At 40.2% G+C, this 21764-nt stretch overlaps 1 protein-coding gene across 4 annotated transcripts; it reads left to right on the top strand.

The window, feature by feature from the left end:
* Positions 1 to 429: 429 nt before the first annotated feature.
* cylda (cylindromatosis (turban tumor syndrome), a) lies at positions 430 to 21476 on the top strand. Of its 4 annotated transcripts, XM_035153116.2 has the most exons (17): positions 430 to 782; positions 2187 to 2729; positions 4126 to 4434; positions 6482 to 6587; positions 7395 to 7496; positions 8412 to 8528; positions 11434 to 11822; positions 13209 to 13374; positions 13459 to 13600; positions 14473 to 14595; positions 14701 to 14792; positions 14904 to 14970; positions 15531 to 15663; positions 17274 to 17382; positions 17614 to 17732; positions 18129 to 18345; positions 19173 to 21476. In XM_035153116.2, the coding sequence occupies exons 2-17, from the start codon at positions 2238 to 2240 to the stop codon at positions 19355 to 19357; spliced, it is 2868 nt and encodes a 955-aa protein (XP_035009007.1). In that variant the 5' UTR covers positions 430 to 782; positions 2187 to 2237; the 3' UTR covers positions 19358 to 21476. The 4 variants fall into 4 exon arrangements, with proteins under 4 accessions (XP_035009007.1, XP_035009016.1, XP_047195546.1 ...); XM_035153125.2 differs by lacking the exon at positions 8412 to 8528; XM_047339590.1 differs by having other exon boundaries at positions 13209 to 13600.
* The last annotated feature ends 288 nt before the right edge of the window (positions 21477 to 21764 follow it).

The following is a 21764-nucleotide window of genomic DNA, read 5'->3' as shown; positions in this document are numbered from 1 at the left end:
GATTAATATAAATAATATTAATAATGCATAGGTTGTACTGTAGTGACATATAATTAACATTATATAATATATAACACTGAAATAGGCCTATTCGGATATTGAACGTTTCATTCTGAATACATGCCGCTAAGAACAATACTAATCTATTTACAGAAGTTACATTTTGAGTCCTGACCTGTATTACAATATATTTCTAATTTAGTGTTGCCTCTATTTCAGTAAACATTCTGATAGATAAATACCAGAGAGACAGAAGCAGCAGAGTTATCTGCCCTCATCTGTCCACACTGCAACCGAACTACATGTCCTGCCTTCCATGGGAAAACCCCACAGAGCGGGACCTTCCTACAGACACATCAAACAGCCAATCAGCGCCCGAGAACCAAGCGCACGTCCAATGGCTGTGAGCGAGTGCAATGACGTCAGGCAGTCAGGTTAGTGAGGTGATCTCCTGTAAATAATACATCTGTTAGCTGTAGCGGTGCACTGAGCTATTATTCCACTTATTCCCCGCGGAGAGCAGCTTTATCTAGATGCTGTTAGCACGCTGTGGAGGGGGGCAGTCCGCTGGCAGCCTGCCCGCTGTCGACCACCTCGCCGGGCTCACCTCAGCCTGATAGTTAGCTGGTTAGGGCGCTAGCATTAGCTAGCCATTGAGCTAATCAGAGGTTAACTGGCTTTACGGGAGGAAGCAGCTTGTCTCCAGAGGCCTGTATCTGACCGGGTGGATATTTGAAATGACTTTCAGCTGCAGCCTCTAACCGCAGTGAGGTGTATCTCAGGTAAGAGGGACGGTAGCATGGCTGTTTATTATTGTGTGTTAATGTCACGGTGCGTTAGCTACTTCCCTCTCTCGAAGGGCCTCTGACTGACAGCTCCTGCCTGGTGATGACACGCCGCTGCTCTGGTTGTCAGGGAAAAGGTTCATTAAAACGAGGCATGGTGTCGCTGTCAGTGATGCTGACAGAGGAATACATGGGACTGTAAGCACGTCTGTGTGTTCATTGCCTCAAACACCGAGCTAAATCCATGTTAAATCAGGTTAGCGTTAGCCCGGGTCAGGTGGAAATCACTTTCAATGTCCTGCTTGTGTGTTCGTCGTTAGCCTCTAGTGTTGTAGTGATGTTAGCGCTGATGAAACGTCCCTAAAACAACCAGGCTAACATCTGTCGTCATGTTGGAAACAAGTGACGGACTGTGAGAGTTCTTCACTGTGTCAGGTGGTTGATCATCATATCTGAGGTGTCATCAGGGGAAATCCATTCGTCTCCTACTGTGTGTGTGTGTGTGTGTGTGTGTGTGTGTGTCAGAGATACTTAACTATCTGCTCGTCCTCAATGTTTAAATACAAAATAAGTAGATATAGTCATCCTATACAAGATGCTAAAGACAATCATACTGCACAAGGATGACTGGACATCGCTATTACATTTCACTCATAGACTGAATACACAAACAATCACACAAGTAAACACAACAAGCAAATTGTACTAGAGATTAATGGTCAAAGTCACCCAGTACAGTATGTATAAGGATTTATCTGAAGTCGCCCCCTTTTCATTATTTCATAGTCCTCACCGTTATCATATTGTATCATCGTCCTATAGCTTTTGTTCAGTCATAGTTAATAGTTCCTCATTTCAGCTTGTCTTGTCTCGTCAGAAATCTGTCAAATGATTGATGAAACTGTTTCCTGTTGTTTATGCCTGTCTGCTTTTAAACTAAATAAATATTCTTACTTGTTTTCAGTCTGTGCTCATGAATGAGTTATGCAGTTGTACAAATATATACTACACAAGAATAACCGATTGAAGAAACACAGTGGAAAGTCAGGGTGGAACGGTTGTTACTTACACAAATTTTCTCTGGGTACTATGGCTTCCTCCCACAGTCCAAAGACATATGGGTAATTGGAGACTCTAAATTTTCTGTGAGTGTGAGTGTGAGTGTGAATGGTTGTTTGTCTCTGTATGTTGGTCCTGTGATACACTGGCGACCACTCCTGCGTGTACCCCGCCTCTAAAGTCAGCTGGGATTGGCTCCAGCTAACCCTGCGACCCTCAAAGGATGAGCGTTATAGTTTCAGCTAACCAATCTTGCTGTTATTATTTTGGTTACATTTCTGTATTGATCTCCTTGCTTAAAGTTATTTTAGAGATGGTTATGTGTGTTATTCTTTACCACAGATCGCAGGTCAAGCTTGCCTTGATGTTGGACCTCCTGCCTAGCATGCAGCCATGAGCTCTGTCCTGTGGAGCCAGGAGAAGCCCAGCGGGGGCTTCAGGGATGACTGGCGCTTCTACATGGTCGTGAAGGAGTGTACGGTGGAGAAACCTCCCCAGAAGACCCTGCGGATCCCCCGCGGCAGTCTTGGCCAAGCATGCCAGGAGCGCAACAGCCTGGGCCGAACACTGCCCCAATGCAAAGGCAAGAAAAGCATCCGCATTCTGGACCAGACCAATGTGGTGCTGAGCCTGGACGAGCGGGATGTGCAGGAGCTGGACGAGAAGCTGGCTGAGCTGCTGTTCCCCATTACCAACTGTGAGGAGAGATACGCCCTGCTCTGCAACAACTCTCGACTAGTGCGCTGCTGTGATATTGACTGTGGTTCCAAAGTGCGCGTCCAGCTGCGCTCAGGGGATGAACCTCTGCCTGGTGTGGTCCGCTTCAAGGGCTCGCTGCTCCCTGACAGAGCCCTCTCTGGAATCTGGTTTGGAGTCGAGCTGCTGGTGAGAACTTTAGTTTTGTTTGACTCTTTCTCCAAGTAGTAGATGCTTATCTTGTGTTTCCTGTGTTCATTGTTCATGAGAATTTCACTATAATAGAAATATTAACTCCAGTGCAGAGGTTTCACAAAGATAAATTACTACTGTACAGGACTACTGTAAAAAATATGGCGTTCTTAAAGGTATTTAAAGTATTTAAATGTAAAGGGCCTATTCTAGGGTAAAGAAAACAATAATTCGTACAATTTAGATGATTACACACACTAGTGAAAACATCACTGGGATTATTTTATATTCAGCCAATAGATCCCTTTCACCTAAATCCTATACACTAAACCTTGAACTTCTAGTAGATTCAAAACAACAGGTGCAGTAGTGAAACCCAAAGTAAAATGAATGGCATGAGTCAGAGATATGCAAAACTAAATGTCAGTAACTAGCCTGTCACACTTTAAACAAACTTTCAGTCCGAAACAAAACAAACAGCTTGTGTTTTGAGAGCCTTCTGAAAAAGGGGATTGTGCGTTACCTGAATAAAATGTTCTTAATTATGCCCTAATGTGCCTAATGAAGGACAAAGTATTTCCAGATTTATTCATCCAGATTCTTTCTGTGGAGGTCAAATGAAAATGTGAATATTCACACTTGTTGCTTTCACAGTGAGAATCTCTCTCACTGTCACAGTTTGCATCGTATACATTTTTGAATTGTCAAATGTTATTTCTGTGAATATGGAAACAAGGCTGCAGTGTTTTACTGACAAAAGTGCAAGCAGATAATGACAACATTTTCATTTTTGTTTTAACTATTTCTTTAACCTCAACATTTGATTATTTAATGTCATGCCATTCATTCTGTTCCACATGTACAGCAAGTCACAAAATACAAAGGGTTGCTTATTGCAGCACAATGTTGTTTTTCTTCTTCTGAGTCTGGCTGTCTTCTTTTTGAGTGGGCTGATGGAGCTCAGGCATTCAAACTGGAGCTTAGTATGAAGGCCTCAGAGTTTGCACATAAGCATTAGACCAAATTCTGATTTCATGCACCCTTTCTAAATAGAGATTGTTCTTTTGTGAATAAATGCCAGCAGTTATATGGATATGGGACTTTTTAATATCTAAATTGCTCATCAGAGAATAGGAGCACAATATGTTACAGTAAGGGTCATAAGAACGTCTCGTACCATTCTAGATTTTTTAATGTTTTTATCATCACAGCAAGTCAAGTTGTATTCCTGCTGCAGTAATCGATCACATGCTCTCACAGCTCCATGATGTCGACCTCCCTTCACTCTGAAATGCTGAGCAAGCAGCCTTGCTACCTGCCCTCCTTTTTATGACAATAGGTTGAACATCTTTTGCTCCTGCTCTGCTTCACTCTCCTCACTTATTTCTCCCAGGAGGAGGGCCGGGGCCAAGGTTTCACGGAGGGCTCCTACCAGGGCCGCCAACTCTTCCGCTGTGAGGATGAATGCGGCGTGTTTGTGGCCCTGGACAAGCTTGAACTCTGGGAGGATGATGATGACGGCACAGGCGAGCTAGAGGTGGACCATGTCAATCTAGTGGAAGAGGACCAGGACTTCCCTCCACTGGAGATCAACTCCAGGGTCCTGGTGCAGACCAGGGACGGACCCGAGAGAGGCACAATCATTTTTTGTGACCTGCTGCCAGGAAATGAGAGCCTGGGCTTCTATGTAGGAGTTGACATGGTAAGTGAGACTCTGTCCACATCCAGTAGGTCATTTTATTGTACCCACAAATCTATGTCTTGAGAGATGCAATAACAGGTTGTAAAATTGCTGGTATAGTGAATTGATTAAGCTATTGACAAAAATCTATTTAATATCTAGAATTTTTCCTGCTTTTCAAATTTGATGTGCTGCTTTTCTGTTTCATAAAATCATCACTTTAAACATGACAGTGATCTTAAACTTCTGCTCAGACAAAACAATTTGTTTAAACTATGTGGGATCTGGATTATTTATGATGGTTATCTTTCATAATTATCTGACATAGTACAGACTAAACATGTAGTTGGTCAAATAATTGATAATCAACAGTTTAGTTGGACTCCAAATCATGTGTGCTGACATCATGACTTGTTTCCCTAACAGAAACCGTTTTGCACTTAATGAAAGCTTCAGCTAAGAAGTCAATACCACTGTTAAATCTGTATGAAGCTTCTACCAGCAGCTGGCTAACTCAGCAGAGAGACTGGAAATATGGAGAAACAGCTTCCTTAAGGGAACATCTGGAGCTCACTAATTAACATGTTTCATATTGTTTGCTTGGGCTGCACAAAAATCTGGAATGCAAACTTAACAGTTTTGATTTAATGCCGTGGTTATGTGGTGCACAGATTTTTGATAGGGATAAGTAACTTCTTGGACTGTTTTGCAACTGATACTGAACAAGAAATAGTTTAGTCAGCGATTGGTTGTATTGATTAAACAAACTACATACAACTGGTTAATAAGTAATGTTCAAAAGAAGCTAAAAAGCAAATATTGATTTTACCAATTGTTCCTTCTCCAGTTCATTGTTGGTCTTTTATAATTTTTAAATATTATTTTGCACATGAGTCAGTAATGTTTGTCATATGCAGGGTCATGATGCATGGCAACATTTTTTGTTGTTGTAGTATTCTCTACCATATGAGTGTCATTACTGTAGCGGGCTGACATTACAAATAAAGTGTTCAATCCCAAATTCATAAAGTAAATGAAAAAAGAAACTTTCACCAATATTTTAAAATCTACAGAACATGATCCCATCCCTTCTGTAGTGTTTACTTCCATAACTTTAATTATTACATTCAGCTAAATTCTAATTAATGATGACGTGAGAGGACATCACAAACATTCTTTCATGCGCTCCCTTCTCTGATGTTGTTAAAACATTATTTATCATATCATTGTGTCAGTGGAGAGTGGCCACATGCTCAATGTCAGCTTTAACAATATGAGACAAATTATTGGAGTTAGCATGTATGCCAGGTTTTCTGTGGTTTAGTTTTTCCTTTTTTGTGATCGTTCTCAGCAAGTTTAGGCAACATGTCTTGTTGCCTGGGATCACAGTAGCCGGTATCTATGACTACTGTTGTCAGGCGTGTGTGGTATTGTAGTCCTAGAGAGATTGAAACACATAACTGAGGCATTTGACTGCTGATCGTTAGTAGCAGCACCAACAGCAGCAGCAGCAGCAGCAGCGGCGGCAGCATCAGCAGCCCACTTAGTGCATCTGAGCCACCCACACAAAGGCTAGGCAGTCACGCGGGGAGTGAGGTAAAGACTTAGTGCTGTATGACCCAACAGCGTGGCAAGGGGCCAGCAGGCAGCTGAGGAGAGCCCACTGCTCTGCCTCACTCTGCGTCCAGCCTCGCCCTGCCTTCTTTAGCAGGTGGCACTAGCCTCACGCTTTTCTTAGACTATCCCGCTGGAGCAGAATCCTGGATTCCCAACTAAAGAGGAATAGCGTGGTTGTTGCTCGCGGAGAAAAAACATTGTGCTTTTGGGTGGTAGGACTTGAGGTGGATGATCTGTTGTTTGTGTGGAGAAGATGAGATGGGCTCATGGATCATCACGATACAGAGGATCAAGCTTAAGCATTATTTTTAGGTGGAGCGTAAAGACAACAGACTCGATTAACCACCAGGAAGATACAAGGGGAAGAAGCACGTGCTGCACCAGGTTGTTTTAAAGAGATGAGGAGCGGCTGAGAGCGTTTTTGAGGTTCTCATGTCTCCAACTCTTACAGGACAATCCTATCGGGGACTGGGATGGTGTGATTGACGGGAAGCTGCTGTGTAATTTTGCCAGTTTGGAACACACTCGACTTGTCCCCATCTGTGACGTAATGCCAGGTGAGTCACCTAGTATTTGTCCCTGCTTTTGTGCCATGTGCGTGTGTCATCAAAAAAATATTCAGCCGTCCAGCTCTCGGACCAACACTGAGCTCCCTCGGAGCGTTCTGAGTTTGTGTTTTGCTCGCAGTGGGAACAGAGAGCCTTTTGTGTTGATGGCTCACTTGTTTTTGAAAGTCAAGTGAGATACTCAGGCTCTTTGTTCTCCACATTCAGGAATTGTTTATGTGTGCTGGTGCCGCCTCTCCAACTTTTGTTAATTTTGAAAATTTGTTATCTCTCTGTGAGACCCTTTCTTTTGCACTTTGTAGATGGGTTTCAGCAAGTACATGCTGTCACTAAGTAGAGCTGCTTTAAAATCTACTGACCAGAAAATATTTGTTTTTCATTGATTCTTAATTTGTGATGCTTGACAGTTGTTCTTTGTAGGAAGAAAACTTTATTTCCGTACATGTTTACTGACTTTTATTAAAGGCTGAATGTTGAAAACCAAGTCATTATTCAGAGGCTGTAGCATAACACATCATTCCATGTGGTAAATTATTTTAATATACAATTAGCTCATACATGTAAGTATCTTTCCTGTAGCTATGGAAACTAAAATAGAGTCTTCAAACATTTCTTTTGCAAAACATAATTATAATATTTTGCAAAAGATTATTCTTTAAGTTTGCTTTTTTGCCACACTGCTGCAGTGACAAATTAGCTATGAAATGAATTTTGTGCGTGGTAGTTAAAAGTTAGGCATAGTTGTGCTATAGTTATTGTTTTTTCCGTCTAATGTGTGTGTATTTCTGGGCCATACAGAATATTCCATGCAGGACCAAAGGCTGCAAAAGCACAGTTTTGCCCCCAGAGGCACCAACAGTGACAAGTCGTCCTCTGGCCAAAGCAAACCAAAGAGCAAAGGTACTTCACTACACAGTTTGGTGTAATAACTCTTAAAGGGGCATTCTAACAAGTTGTCTGGTTGTGATTCTGCATTGTGTATAAAAAATGCATCTAACAATTTCCACGTAGAGGAAATACTAAATTTGTAGTGTTATGTGTATTATCATGAGAATAAAGTTGTAATATTACAAGGAAAAAAAGTCATACATTTATGAGAGTAAAGTTGTAATTTTAGACTTGGTGTCATGTTAGAGTGGGAATATTAGAAGATCAGCTTGTTGCTTTAGTTAAATTGTTATACTTTAGTTTAGGTTTTACAAATGACAAAATACTTATTCTTTTGGCTCGTCTTCACATTATCATAAGTAGCAGGATTTTGAAAAGATTGTGCAAGAAACTGAGTCTATTCTGAAGAAAGGACCAAACAGACTTGGAGGAAATTGCCTCTTTTGTGGAGGAGGAAATGTTTGGTAGTGGTCGACTGTGAGGCTTTCATTGTTAAATCTTTGTGTTCTTCAAAGAGGTTTTTTGTAGTTTCTCAAGAAACAATGAGATTGGTTTAACATTTTGGATGCAGAAAGATCCCTTTGCTGCTTAATTTAGTTTATTCTTGTAAAATTACAACTTTTTAAAAAATAAAATGTGACTCAAGTCTCAAAATATTGATGAGAATGACTTTTTTTCCTCGTTCATTTCGTAATAATATGACTTTATTCTCATTAAATAAAACTGAATTCTTCTTTTCTCACAGCTCCTTTTCTGGAGCTGATTAAATTCTTTTTTTCTTTAGGTTTTCTACCCTTTTTGAATCTCCACTTGTTCTGCTGTGGAAACTTTCACAATAAAATACTCCCACACACGTGCACACACTGGCAGCCGCATACATGTTTTCCTTATCTTTATCTTTTGTATTTGTACTTCTGTGATTTACAGGATTAGGTCATCAGTGTGGCAGTAGGAGCAAGTCTGAATTTTACTATACTTTAAATGGCAGCTCTGTTGACCCCCCAGCCCAGTCCAAATCCAAAAGCACATGGTACATTGATGAAGGTAAAAGTTGGGTACTCGTGGGTGTCAAAACATCTTACCAGCAAGCTACTGTTCACAACAAGCTACCTACTCCTTGGTTTTGCTCAGGCTCACGTTTATTGGTGCTGGATAGTTTTAAAATGCCATCACACATAAACTCCAGCACTGTGGGTTTCTCTGACTAGAAGTCTCCTCCAAAAGAATAGCAGGACAGAGTTTAGATAGTTTTAGTGATTGGTACAGTTGTAGGGAACCTGTCTCCCACTTTCTAAAAATACATTGGTACCTAATATTTTTTTTAATGATCTTCAGTGTTTTTGAATTATTATTAAGTGAGTTTAGGTTTCTCATGATTTTGAAATATAAAGTCTCAATAATGATGGTCTTCTTATAAAAACTTTAAAGAACAGAAAGTTGATCATTTATCAGAGTTTCTGTGTCTCTATGTGTTGTTGTTTTCTTTCTCAAAGACACAGATCTTATTACTCTCTAATAAAACTAAAAACAAGACCAACAGGGAGCTTTTAGCTGACAGTTTACAAACACTTGGCTTTGGCAAGGCTATGGATACGTCTCTGAGATAATTTGACATTTAAAAGGTTATTCTTTACTTGATTATTCACTTTTTTTTTTCCAGTTATAGGGGATTGTAAGTAGTTCTGGGACTCTAATATTCCTTCATATCTGTTGTACTTTACTTACCTGTTAAACCTAATTCATTATGGTCTTCACAAAGTGTTTAACTTGTTAAAACCTGCTGAAATTTGATATAACTTTAATTAAAACTAATGCTTGTTTTACATTTAGTTTTGACACAGAGCTGTAGTGCTGAAACAGTGGTAGTCGGATGTCTTCACCATGCAGGCTTATAGAAGAAATACCACCAACACAACTTATCTGATCCATGAACAAAAATAGTTTTCAGTAGGACACAGAAGAGGTACATTTTAGACGAATAACAGAGAAACACCGGGAATATTCATCTTGTTTATTTTTTGTAAATTTATATTTAGCACAACCAGGCATCTCGATCTTCTACAGTCTGACATTGTGCACCAAGTAGGAGATTTGTGTGGTTTGGCTGTTTGCCTCTCAAGGTGTGTAAAAAAAAAACAAAAACAACCACAGACAAATAGATAGACTTTGAGACATAGCTGCGTATTGATCGACATCATAAAATGCTTCAGAAAACATTGTCAGAGTTTATCATAGTATACTAATTGTACGCTCATACTCATACTAAAAAAAGTCATAACAATTCAGGTGGGAGAATGGGAGTTCCCTACAAAATATACACTATGTAGGTTACACACTGTAATAACTGCACACTGGGGGAAAAACTCCCAAATTGTTCAATCTGCTATTATAAGGTTTTGGTAACAACAAGAAGTTACAAGCTTTAAGTAAATGTTTGCCCCAAACATGGTTTGAGGGGGAAAAAGAGGAAAAAGGAAAAACAAGAGTCAGTAGTTTGTTGCAGTAGCTTGCTATAAAACCCTCCACTAGTCTCGTCCTTCATCACCTTTTTCGTGTCACATCCACCTGCATGGATTAATTGGTGTTGCAAAAGGCTTTCAATGATGCTCAGTGCTGCAAATTACTCCTTAACTGGCTGTTGTCTTGTTCTGGCTGCAGATGTAGTTAAACAATATCATTTAAAAAAATAACAGTTTGCACGCCAAAGCATTAGTTAAAGCCTTTATATCTGGGGTTGGGACTGACGGATTCAGTCTGCACATTGTGTTTTTGTATTTCCATTGGTGTAGGGGGGGCACAAGTTTTTTTCATTTTCATGTCAACTCCAATATGTGTCATTTGTGAAGTCTTTGAACTATGTTAAAAAAATAAGTAAAGTATTTTGCATTTTAGAGGCAGATTATGACTGAGTGTGTTTTACATGTACGAAGCTCTGGATGTTCAACTCTCTGTTGTGGATAAATGTTCTAATAATCACGGAGGCACGAATGTGATTACTTTGCAAAAACCTCTCAAAACATCCAGAAAATATAAAAAGAAAGAAGTTTGAGACAGCATGGTTATGATTATGGTTATAATTGTCGTGTGACCTTATGCCAAAGCAATACACAATACTTGAGTGCCTGCAATATTATATCCGCTCTAATGCATGTCATTTAACATACTGTTTGATTTACAGAAATAAGCAGAGGTGCATGCCTGACTGCTCACTCATCCTGTGAATGTGTCATCACTTTCATATTCCTGAGGGTCATTTTCATTATTTTGAATTATTTGTCTTTATGGTTATGATGATGTTGTGGTGTCAAAAAAGTAATCCACGCTTTAGCTTGTATGCATTGACCAAACTGATGTAGTTTGATGTGGTTATGGTTTGAAATGTGGTAATATGTGGTTTAAGAAATCAACATGTTCCACAAAGTACTTTGATACTGTACATACATTTCAAGAACTTCTCTTCTTTCCCTCGGAGTGTCAGCTGAAAATTATAGAGGCATATTTCAGGGCTGCATACAATGGAAACATGAGTCTGCACAGCAGACATCACATGTCCACTAAGGGCATTTTAAAACTTAGGCCAGGAGCTTGAGTCCAGGTGAAAGCTTGCTCTTTCACAAATGATCAGTACTTCTATACATCATTCCAAGCTATGGATCAGCTGTAGTGGACCAGTGTATAGTACTGTTCAGTGATTCAGCACTATTCACTCTACAGTATGCCAGTACACCCCATCACAGATACCCTGATTCATTATATAACATTCTGCCTCAACAGCAGCAGCATGATCTAGGGTTTATCTCTGTTCATTCTGCAACAAACTTTGATCCAGAAGAGGTCAGTTAAACAGGAAAAGCTTGAAAGACTGACATCTCTAAACAGTCTACATAACATGATGTGTTCTGTACTGTAATATAGACATTAAGTTTGGTTTGTGGTTTCTTTCCTGCAGTTGGGGAGGACCCCGCCAAATCACTTACTGACACGCCCCCCGACTTCAACCAATCCTCCCCGCCCTCCAGAGCCCCGCCCTCTGCCTCGTTGTCCAGTGACAACAAGTTCCACTCTCTGCCCTTTAGCCTGAACCGGAAGACCGGGCCCATCGACAGCATGAGCCATGGGCCTCTGTCCCTTTCTGTCCAGTCAGTGATGGGAGAGCAGCCTGAGCCACCGTCGCCCGCTGCTCCTCCCTCACCACGACCGCCGACGCCTCCCCGAGGTCAGCCAGGCCTGGAGGTGGGCTCTCTGGTAGAGGTGAAGGAGAACCCCCCTCTGTGTGGTGTCATTCGCTGGGTGGGTCTGCCTCCTGGCCTGCCGGAGCCTCTCGCCGGGCTGGAGCTGGTGAGACAACTCAGCAATGTTAGCTTTTAGATTTAGATTTCAGTATCACTGCTTGGGAAAAACATTCACCGAAAGTCTATAACACTGGTGAAACAAATGATATAGACATACGTCAGGAGACAGTGTGTTACAAAAAACCTTATTTGCATACTGATAGCAAATGTAATACATTTGATTGTGTTACTGAGGCTCTGGTGTACTTTTCTTTACTCTTCACATCATAACTTTTCTGCTTTGTCGTACTTCAGTCGTTTGTTTCTGCATTTTAAAGAGTCACACAACGCACACATCCTAGCTGTCATTCAGTAATTCATATTCATTTATTAATGTTTCTGTTGCTAAATGGTACTCTGATGCCCCAGATGGTTTGTTACACAGAACCATCTGGGAAGGCTGTGTTGAAAAGTGTTTGGAATAGGGTAGGCACTTAAATATATAGTTGGCATGTGATTGGATAAACAATCTGTCTATCACCATCTATCCTGTTTGTCAAAGCCAGTCGTGAAATAACTCACTTGGCTCTTGTTTCAATAAAGAAATACTGACGCTATAGCAGGACCTACGCTAACCTCTTTAAGAGCTGCCATTGTTGTGGTCATACCTAGGAACCGTCTGTAGATGTCAGTAGTTCGTCCCTTAAAAGATGTTGCTTGGAATAGCTAGATTCTTATAAATCCACCTGCCTAGCAAAGGTAGCAGAATACATGCTGCTACTAACTGCTGTGTTGGTTGAAAATATGGAAAAGAAATGAGTGGAGATATTGTTCATTTTGCTTCAAGTGTTAAAGCCCAGTTAAATAACATAGTACAACTGTTCCACGACCTAAATTATAATCACTTTTTGGGAATTGTTTTTATTTGCTGTCTTGCCATGAGTTGAAAAAAAAGATCTACCTCTCATATCTGACCTGTCAATATAAAGCTAAAGCCAGCAGCTAGTTAGTTGAGTTTAGCATAAAGACTGGACACAGGGGAAACACTTCCCTGTCTTAAAATTAGTACAAAAAAACACATTGTCACCTGGTATTTGTACAGATTAAATGGGGGGCTTTACACCCGACTATTTGTTGGTATAGTGACTTCATGGATTCTCTACTGCTGACCAATCTTGTGACAAAATGACTCAGCAAAGTAAGAGGAAGCATGTTTCGTGAGCATATTTTCTTTCAAACACAATGCTGATGTTAGTAGATGTTCTGTGTAAAGTGCAATATCTAAAATATTTGTCACTAAAAGCCAATTAACGTTGATACATTTTGTAAACAAAGTCAGTTCCAAAATACCTGAAACCCGATCAGTGCAGCCTCAGGCAGAATAAATGTAGGCCTATGCTGTAATATTGTATACACAGGCAGCAGCTGATCTGAACTCGACCTTCCCTTTCAGGAAGAAGAGTGTCCTGGTTGCACTGACGGCACCTTCAAAGGCACGCGATACTTCACCTGCCCACCCAAAAAAGCCCTGTTTGTGAAGCTCAAGTGCTGCCGGCCCGACTCCCGCTTCCCGTCCCTGCACCACTCCTCCAACCCCATAGAGAGGTGCAACTCCATCGGTGAGTCAGGACCAGGAACACAGTTTATTAAAGACACAAACTCAATGCTTTATGTTTTCACTTGTACAATGTTTGTGTACGCAGCATTTGGGGGTTACCTGAGTGAGGTTGTACATGAGAACACGCCCCCCCGCACAGAGCACGATGGTTTGGATGTCATGGTGGGAAAAAAGAAAGGCATCCAGGGCCACTACAACTCTTGCTACCTGGATTCAACTCTCTTCTGGTCAGTGCTCTTTAAGTCTAACAGTAAATACTGTATCAGCTACAAGCGTTTGCCATTTTATATTAACGTCTTCAGTCATATTGATTGACTATGTGGTGCTTCCTCTGCCCGCAGTTGCTGTGTTTGCCCGGAGGCAGGGGCTTATTAGTAAACTGTTTTAACTCTGAGAGGAGCTGTGAGCTGGCTCCATGACAGTGGTACATCTGGTGTTTCTGCCTAAAGGCCTTTGAACAAAGCAGTTAACAGAAATTACTCAAATGACAGGGGACCCCTTTAAATATGATCTGACTGATTTGACTTGAGTTTTAAATTCTAAGTGTTTCATTAGTCTAAGTGTTTCCCATAGAAAGACTTGGTAGGGTCGATAAGATGTTGACGCAACACTTTTTTATCTTAATTGTTTAAATCCTCCTACCATCCTATGTCCTGATAACCTTAAATACATAAAGTCGTCTGAAACAAAAATAAACTAAGTGTATGGCCCTCACAGGACTGTAGTAAACATGACCAATTATTTAATTCGGACCAAATGACATCATTGGCTGGCGTAGCTGTAGCCGCTCTAGCAGTCATTGGGCAGTGAACGTTTCTTATGCGTTTGTGTTGCTCGAATTGCAGTTATACCCACATATTCGCGGTTGATCCGCAGGTCGGGTGGTAGGGTCTCAAATTCAGATTAATAGCGGATTGGTTTGGGTGAACCTTTGACAACACAGTTTACAAGTTTACAAAACTCATATCTTTTGATAATATCTGTTTTTTTCATTTCTGACAATTTGCCAAGTAATACTGTTTAACCATAATTTATTTTGATTAAATTAGATAAAAGATCCATTCATTTTAATGCCTCTGTTGTATATTCTGTTCTGCAGCCTTTTTTCATTCAGTTCTGTACTGGACACGGTTCTGCTGAGGCCACGATCAAAGACTGACGTAGAATATTACAGAGAGACTCAAGAGCTGTTACGCACAGAGATAGTCAACCCCCTGCGCATGTAAGTCACAGTGGTGTATTGTACATGCAGGTGTCACAGGTTGTGGAACAAACTGTACTAGTACAAGTCAGCTAGCTCGTAACTTGCCCGGTCTTTGTCCTCCAGACACGGGTATGTTTGTGCCACGAAAGTGATGAAGCTACGGAGGATACTGGAGAAAGTAGAAGCTGCCTCTGGGTTTACCTCTGAAGAAAAAGGTAGAAGAATGACAAAGATGATAGTCCAGTAATGTCTCATTGATGTTGATGATTATTCTAAAGTTACTTCCAAGTGATTCAATTATAATTTAAGCACATTTTGTGCTGCAGATCCTGAGGAGTTCCTCAATATCCTTTTCCATCACATACTGAGGGTGGATCCGTTGCTCAAGCTAAGGTAAGGTCCATTCTTAGAAGCCTCTTTGGCACAATACAAGTGTAATGTTGAATTCTATTACTGCAACAGTTTATTAACTTCTGTCTTGTAATGTGTTAGTTGCTGAGCAAAATAACTTCCTGAAATAGTTGATGATAGTTATTTATTTTCACACAAACCACAAAGTATGACTTGGTGTGATGTAGACGTCAGTATTTATCAGACTCTGCAAATATAGTTACCAAACACATCCCTGCCAAATAACAGAAATGTAACAGGCTGTAATATCTATATTTACACAGTCACACACTGTGTCAAATCTGCTGCAGTACTGACACTATAGATCAAATGACAGTGTAGGGAGAAGTGGTGTAGTAGTTATTTTTGTCATGTTGTAAAATCTGCATCAATGGTCTTGTTTGAGGCTCTGTACGTCAAATGATTAGAATTTATGTCTCAGAGAGGGAGATGTCTTCATCACAATAATAATAATAATAATAGTATAATAACTAATAATAAAGTCATTGATATTGTGTTATTTTTGTCCTGTGAGAACTGAAGCTGTGAATCAAACTCTCCAGGTCGGCAGGACAGAAAGTCCAGGACTGTTACTTTTACCAGATCTTCATGGACAAGAAGGACAAGGTGGGAGTTCCCACCATCCAGCAGCTCCTCGAGTGGTCCTTCATCAACAGTGACCTGAAGTTTGCAGAGGTGAACTTAATTTTGGTTTCATGTTCAAGTGTCAGCATGAGTAAAGTAGAACATTTGGTATAATACGCTGCTGTGGTTTTATTTGTCAGACTAAGATAATAGATGTATTCTGGTTTGGTGCACTCGTATCCAGCTCATAGGTTCCCACAGCGTCTCGTATCTTATTCTGCTGTGATTTCCTATGAAGGCTGTAGGTACAGGTTGCTTTGAAATTTATGAAAATTATTACCATTCAAAATAAATCCAACAAGGGTGTGAGGATAACATTTTTAGATAATATGAACTGAGTGTGCAATTTATGGTTCATTTATGAATGGCTGTGGTTAGAAAGGAATAGATAAATGATACACCTTTTAATTAATTTGAAGATACATATTTACTTTATTATTATTTACAAAATAATATTGTGTTTATACTTTTAGCATCTCCAGCATGTGGTATTGTGGTGGTTTGGCTCCACCTTGTGTTCATTATTTGTTATTGAAAGATAAGTAGTAGTCTACATGTGTAGTTTTTCTTAGTGTGTAAATATTTGTGTAAATATTTATTTTCTTTTTCAAAAATCAAAGTTAATCAAACAGAGTGAATTTCTTGGTTATTTAAATGCTGATTATGAGAACAAAAGTCTATGAGCTGTGGTCCTTGTATATCCTCATTTACCTACATGTCATAAATGATAATAACATTTGTATAGCAGTTTTCATAATATTATATTCAGCCCAATGTGCTTTACATAATAAGAAAAGTAAAAGAAAAAAAGACGTTAAAAATAATAAAATATATATTTTTTAAAAGGGTTAAACCAAGATAAAGATTAGGATACATTTCAGAGGATGAGTTTTTTAATGTTATTTATGAATTTTTCAGCCACCTAAAGGAAAATAAAATCTGAGATTTTGAGAATAAAGTCATAATTTTTTATGTGTGTCATTTAAGAGGGGGATATCAGAAGATGAGGAATATGGAGCTATTTGTTAAGTTATACTTTAGTACAAGTTTCACAATTAATGAAATACTTAATATTTCGTCACATCAGCACCACGTCAAGTATCAGGGCATTGAAAAGAATGTGCAAGAAAATGAGTCTCTTCTGAAGAAAGAACTGCACGGACTTGGAGCAAGTTGTCTCTTTTCTGGTGGAGGAACTCTTTGGTAGTTACTGTGAGGTTATTGTTGGTTACATCTGTGTGGTATTTAAAGGAGGTTTGTAGTTTCTCAAGAAACGATTTTATAAACAAGATTTTGGATCCTTGCTGCTTATTTCCTAAAACCTTTTTTTAATCTTTATTCATGAAATATTAGGACCTTTCTTCTCATAAATAATGACTTTAGTCTTATAACATACTTTGTTCTCATAATATTATGACTCTTCTCAAGAATGACTTTATTCTCATAATATTACAATGTTATTATGATATTATAGATCAAAATCAAAATGTCTGACGTAGTTATCTTAACTTAATAATTTTGTGATGTGATGGATATCAAGTACACAGCTGCTTGGCTTCAGGTTTCAGTCTCTGTGCGGCTGATCTTTGCTGACATGTCCTCGGCTGCTTTGTTGATGACTTATTAGTTTTTCTCTTTCTCTGTCCCTCACATCCTCACAGGCTCCCTCCTGCCTTATCATCCAGATGCCCCGGTTTGGCAAGGACTTCAAAATGTTCAACAAGATTTTCCCCTCACTAGAGTTAGACATCACAGACCTCCTTGAAGACAGTGAGTTGTGGCCAATATATTTTTTTGGGTGTGCGACTGTGGTGTGTACTTTGCCGATCAATGGTGATTCAGAGCTGTGTGCCGTTCGGTAATGAAATCTCACTGAGTTGTCACTGCAACTCAGCTGAGATGAAGGAACCTTTTTTAAAAGAGTCTTGCTTTACAAACCTGCTCTTAACTGAAGAACTACACTTGTCAGCAATGATAAAGGTACGTGTCTTTATTATCCAGCTCCAAGGGAATGTCGAATCTGCGGAGGCCTGGCTTTGTACGAGTGTCGAGACTGTTATGAGGACGGGGATATCACCGCTGGCAAGATCAAACAGTTCTGTGAAAAGTGCAATACACAGGTAAACAACAGAGGGCATTGTGGCAACACCAGTTCAACAAAAATAAGTTGGAAAGTCTGTGTCAGGATGATCCACTTGGGGGCGCCAAATCCACAGGAATCACACTGTGTCAATGCAGAAGTTATGTAGCAGATCAGTAGCTTCAGCAGTGGATTGTAACACATGGTCTGTTAATTTCTTTACTAGCAAATAGTCACATTTACAGAAATTATATTTCATTTAAATTTACTTTGCTTATCTGGTAGTATGAATCCTCAAATGTACTTTCAAGCTTTAATTTTCTGTCATTCTCTCTTATATTAAAAATGTTTAACACATTTTGAACCCATTATTAGGCCACAGTAACGAGTGTGTAAGAGTGTGTGTGTGATGGTGTGTCTGCTATCACTGATTTAGGTTCACCTCCACCCGAGGAGAAAAACCCATCGGCACGGCAAACTGTCCGTCCCCAAGGAGCTGCAAGACGGTACGGGGCGGCAGGGCAGTTTCCCCCGTCAGAGGATGGAGCTGTTCGCCGTGCTGTGCATCGAAACCAGTCACTACGTGGCCTTCGTCAAGTACGGCAGCGCAGATTCAGCCTGGCTCTTCTTTGACAGCATGGCGGACCGTGATGGTGGGTGTCGCTGCCTCTAGATGCTCTGTTTGCTATGACATCAAACTGATCCTTGCAATGAAGTTGTTAGTCAGGGGAACTTGTGAGTGCAACACAAGTCAAATAATTTACACTGAGTGACGCAGTCGATGCCTCAGAAATCCTTTGGTTAATAACCCCTACACAGATCATTCATTCAGTTTAAATTAGTGTTAGTTAGAATTTTATATTAAACTTTGCACAGTTAGTTGTTACACGGTGTCTTAAGGTTTAATAATTTCACAAAACAGCATCTCTAACACACACTGCTCTACTGCAATTAGCTCCAATCTAATTTGATTACAAATACATTTTCTGATTAATGTTTACATTTGATAAATACTTTTAGTGAAAATTTCAAAGAAAGTAATACTGTATAATACTGTAAATTAAAAAAAGAAAATCTAACCGATACAGAATGATAGTAGTTGGAAACAGGAAGTAAGCTGTGTTTGGAATATTTGCCGAATATAACTTTTAGTTTCTTATTAAATAATTACTGTAATATTTTCTATTTTTTGTCAATGACTAAATGATCAGTCGAGTAAAGTTTCAGCTTCAGTGGCTACTTCATTTAAATATTGCAAAAACGTTTTAAGTTTAACTGGTGGGAAAAAAATCCTTTAAATTATTTGAAAATCTATTTGTTGTTTATATCTGCCACTGACATCTTCTAGGACACTGTAATTAGACTTGATGCATGAAGTTTTCTAAACAACAAGAATTAGTTGTGACTATAATATCCCCCAGACTTGGCTGCTACAAATGATTTATTATTGTTCCTAACACGTACACATGTGTCTCTGCAGGAGGGCAGAACGGCTTCAACATCCCCCAGGTGTCTCCCTGTCCAGAGGTGGAGGCCTACCTGAAGATGACCCCAGAGGAGCTGCACGCTCTGGACCCCAAGAGCATCCAGGGCCAGGCCCGACGCCTGCTGTGCGACGCCTACATGTGCATGTACCAGAGCCCGACCATGAGCCTGTACAAGTAGAACCCTCTCCCCAAAAACCCCAACCCCTCCATTCCTGGCCCTCAGCCACACCAACTCCCCTTCCCCCCAGGGCAGGAGATTCCCAGAAAGACCAAAAAATACAAAAATAAACTGAAAGAAGAAAGGCTGCCTGCCAGCAGGGGTGCTGTCTGGAGTTAACCCTCTCCACCCCACCTTTCCTCAATGCCTGCCCATCTCCGGAAGTTGTGGAGATGCAAGAAAGAGGGGGAGAAGCCTATTTGCACTGTGCATTAGTTCAAATGTCGTGTTCTTCATGTAGTCCTATGTAGCTTCCCTGTGTCTCACAGCTGAGCGTTGGCGGCGGATGATGAAGCAGGCTTTATGAAGATTCCCTCCCTTTTCTGGGAGGAAGGAGGAGAAGGGGGGGGCCTGTTTGCAAAGTTGTGGCCGACAAAACATGCAACAAAAACAAGACAAGAGACCTCATTTACCTTAAGAAAATAGGAGTCCTGCTTTTCTTAATCACTGTAAGAGACGGGAGACGCCACGTTCAGGAAGCAGATCAGCGCACAAACCCTCGTCCAGCTTGTGTGTACTGTCAGAAACATTTGTGTAAACTCTCTCAGTAGCATAGATTTCTCCAGGTAGTAAACCATCAGTGTAGAATCTACTGTGCAGTTGCATTAAGACCATTCTGCTCTCCGTGAAACAGTTTACATATTTCTCCATCACACTGTGTAAATGTCTTTACTGTACATGTTTTGCAGAAACAGATGTAGCCATTGTAAAAGTCTCACGTCATTACTGCATATATATTATAGTCGTACTCAACCAATGCTGCACTTTTGTTCTATCCCCAAGTGGACTTATAGGAAACGTTTAGGTTTTTGCTCTTTAGTTTTTTTGCTCTCCCATTGGAAGTGGCAGCGAGTGCAAATTTGTTGTTGGGGAGACATCAGAGATTTGTGTTACAGAATACAAATGCGCTTCTCCTCTGTAGCTGTAAAGAATGGGCTGCATTGCTAATGCAGAGTAGATGCCAGATAAATGCATGAAGGGAGACTTGTACAATGGCTCCTGTTGTAAAGCTCGGCCGGTGGAGCACTCCATGCGTTCGTAGGGTCAATGAGGTGAAATACTGGAAGTAAGAGTGTGCGTGTGCTGTGTGTGTGTGTGTGTGATTGTGTGTGTCGTGAAGAATTTCACATGCAGTGTTTTTAGTCTCGTTGTGTTGATGACTAAATCTAAATTATATTTTATGTTCGTGAAGCCTTTTCTCTGCCCGGTCATGGTGGCTCTGACTTCCTGCGGGTGAAGTGGAGCAAGTGTCGACTCGCTGCCTTTTCATGAAGATGCGACATGTTTCCAGCCATGCGCCAGATAACTAATGAACTGTGTTCAGATATTATTATTTATTATATTCTAATCATATTACAGAACTCATGTTGTCCCTTTTTAAGAAACGACACGGGTTAAAGACACTGTAAGGTTCGGGTACTCCTTGTCCACTGTATATTGAAGTGAGTTTTTGTAGTTTACGCTGTCTCATAGCAACTACTGAATGTTAATAGTGAAACGTCGAACAGCGTAGCGTTGACAGGATGGCAAATGAAGTGGCATGAGGCTGGTAACCTTGGGTCTCCATGTCTATGTATTTAAAGAATTAAGAATTAAAAGCTTGATCCATTGTATCCCAGTTTTGCAGAATATACGTAAACCAACTATACCCTGAGATATGAAGTAGTTGTTGGTTTTTTTTAATAAATCCCACAACATTGGATCAAACCGATCAACCCATCGCAGATGTTGGCATCAGCATTTTCGTGCATTTGCTCAAAGTCACAACTAAATCATGGACTCAGTTGTGAGCGTAAGGAAATGATAAAGGGTTTTATAAGTTGGGTTCCAGCTGACAACTTCCATGTAGTTGTTAGTGTCCACTGTCCCAGGGATTCAGACAGAGGACCTTGTTTTGTGCACTGCTGAAGCTCGTCGCTGACTGGAGCCTTGTTTTCTGTGAGAGACGTCTCGGGGCAGATGATTTAGATTTTTCTGTTGCATCTGTACAGTATAGACATACAGTATGTAACGGGTGGGAAATTAATGTCCGTGATGTTCCTGTAAATGTTAACAAAATAAAGCCCATTTTGAAGGGTAAGCAGCATGTTGTGTGTATTTCTCTCTGAAAAAGACGGTTTCACTTACACAATACAGCCACACTGATGGCAGTGAGAGGCCACCATGCAGAGGGGGGAGTAAATATTACTATACATGATCTGTGAGTGGTGGCTTGAACTGTCGTACACAGTAGGTAATTAGTATTGCTATTCAAACAAATATTGACATTTACTGCAAAATAGAAACTGCCCGTTTTCTACAAACAATTTATCACTTTAACATGAACTTACTGTTCAACTAGTAACTTTGATAGATTGAAGAATGTCTC

This window comes from Hippoglossus stenolepis, chromosome 1 (genome assembly GCF_022539355.2).
Source record: "Hippoglossus stenolepis isolate QCI-W04-F060 chromosome 1, HSTE1.2, whole genome shotgun sequence".
Classification (NCBI taxonomy): Eukaryota; Metazoa; Chordata; class Actinopteri; order Pleuronectiformes; family Pleuronectidae; genus Hippoglossus; species Hippoglossus stenolepis.
Note: the sequence above shows the minus strand (reverse complement) of the source record. Positions and strands in the feature narration are given on the sequence as shown.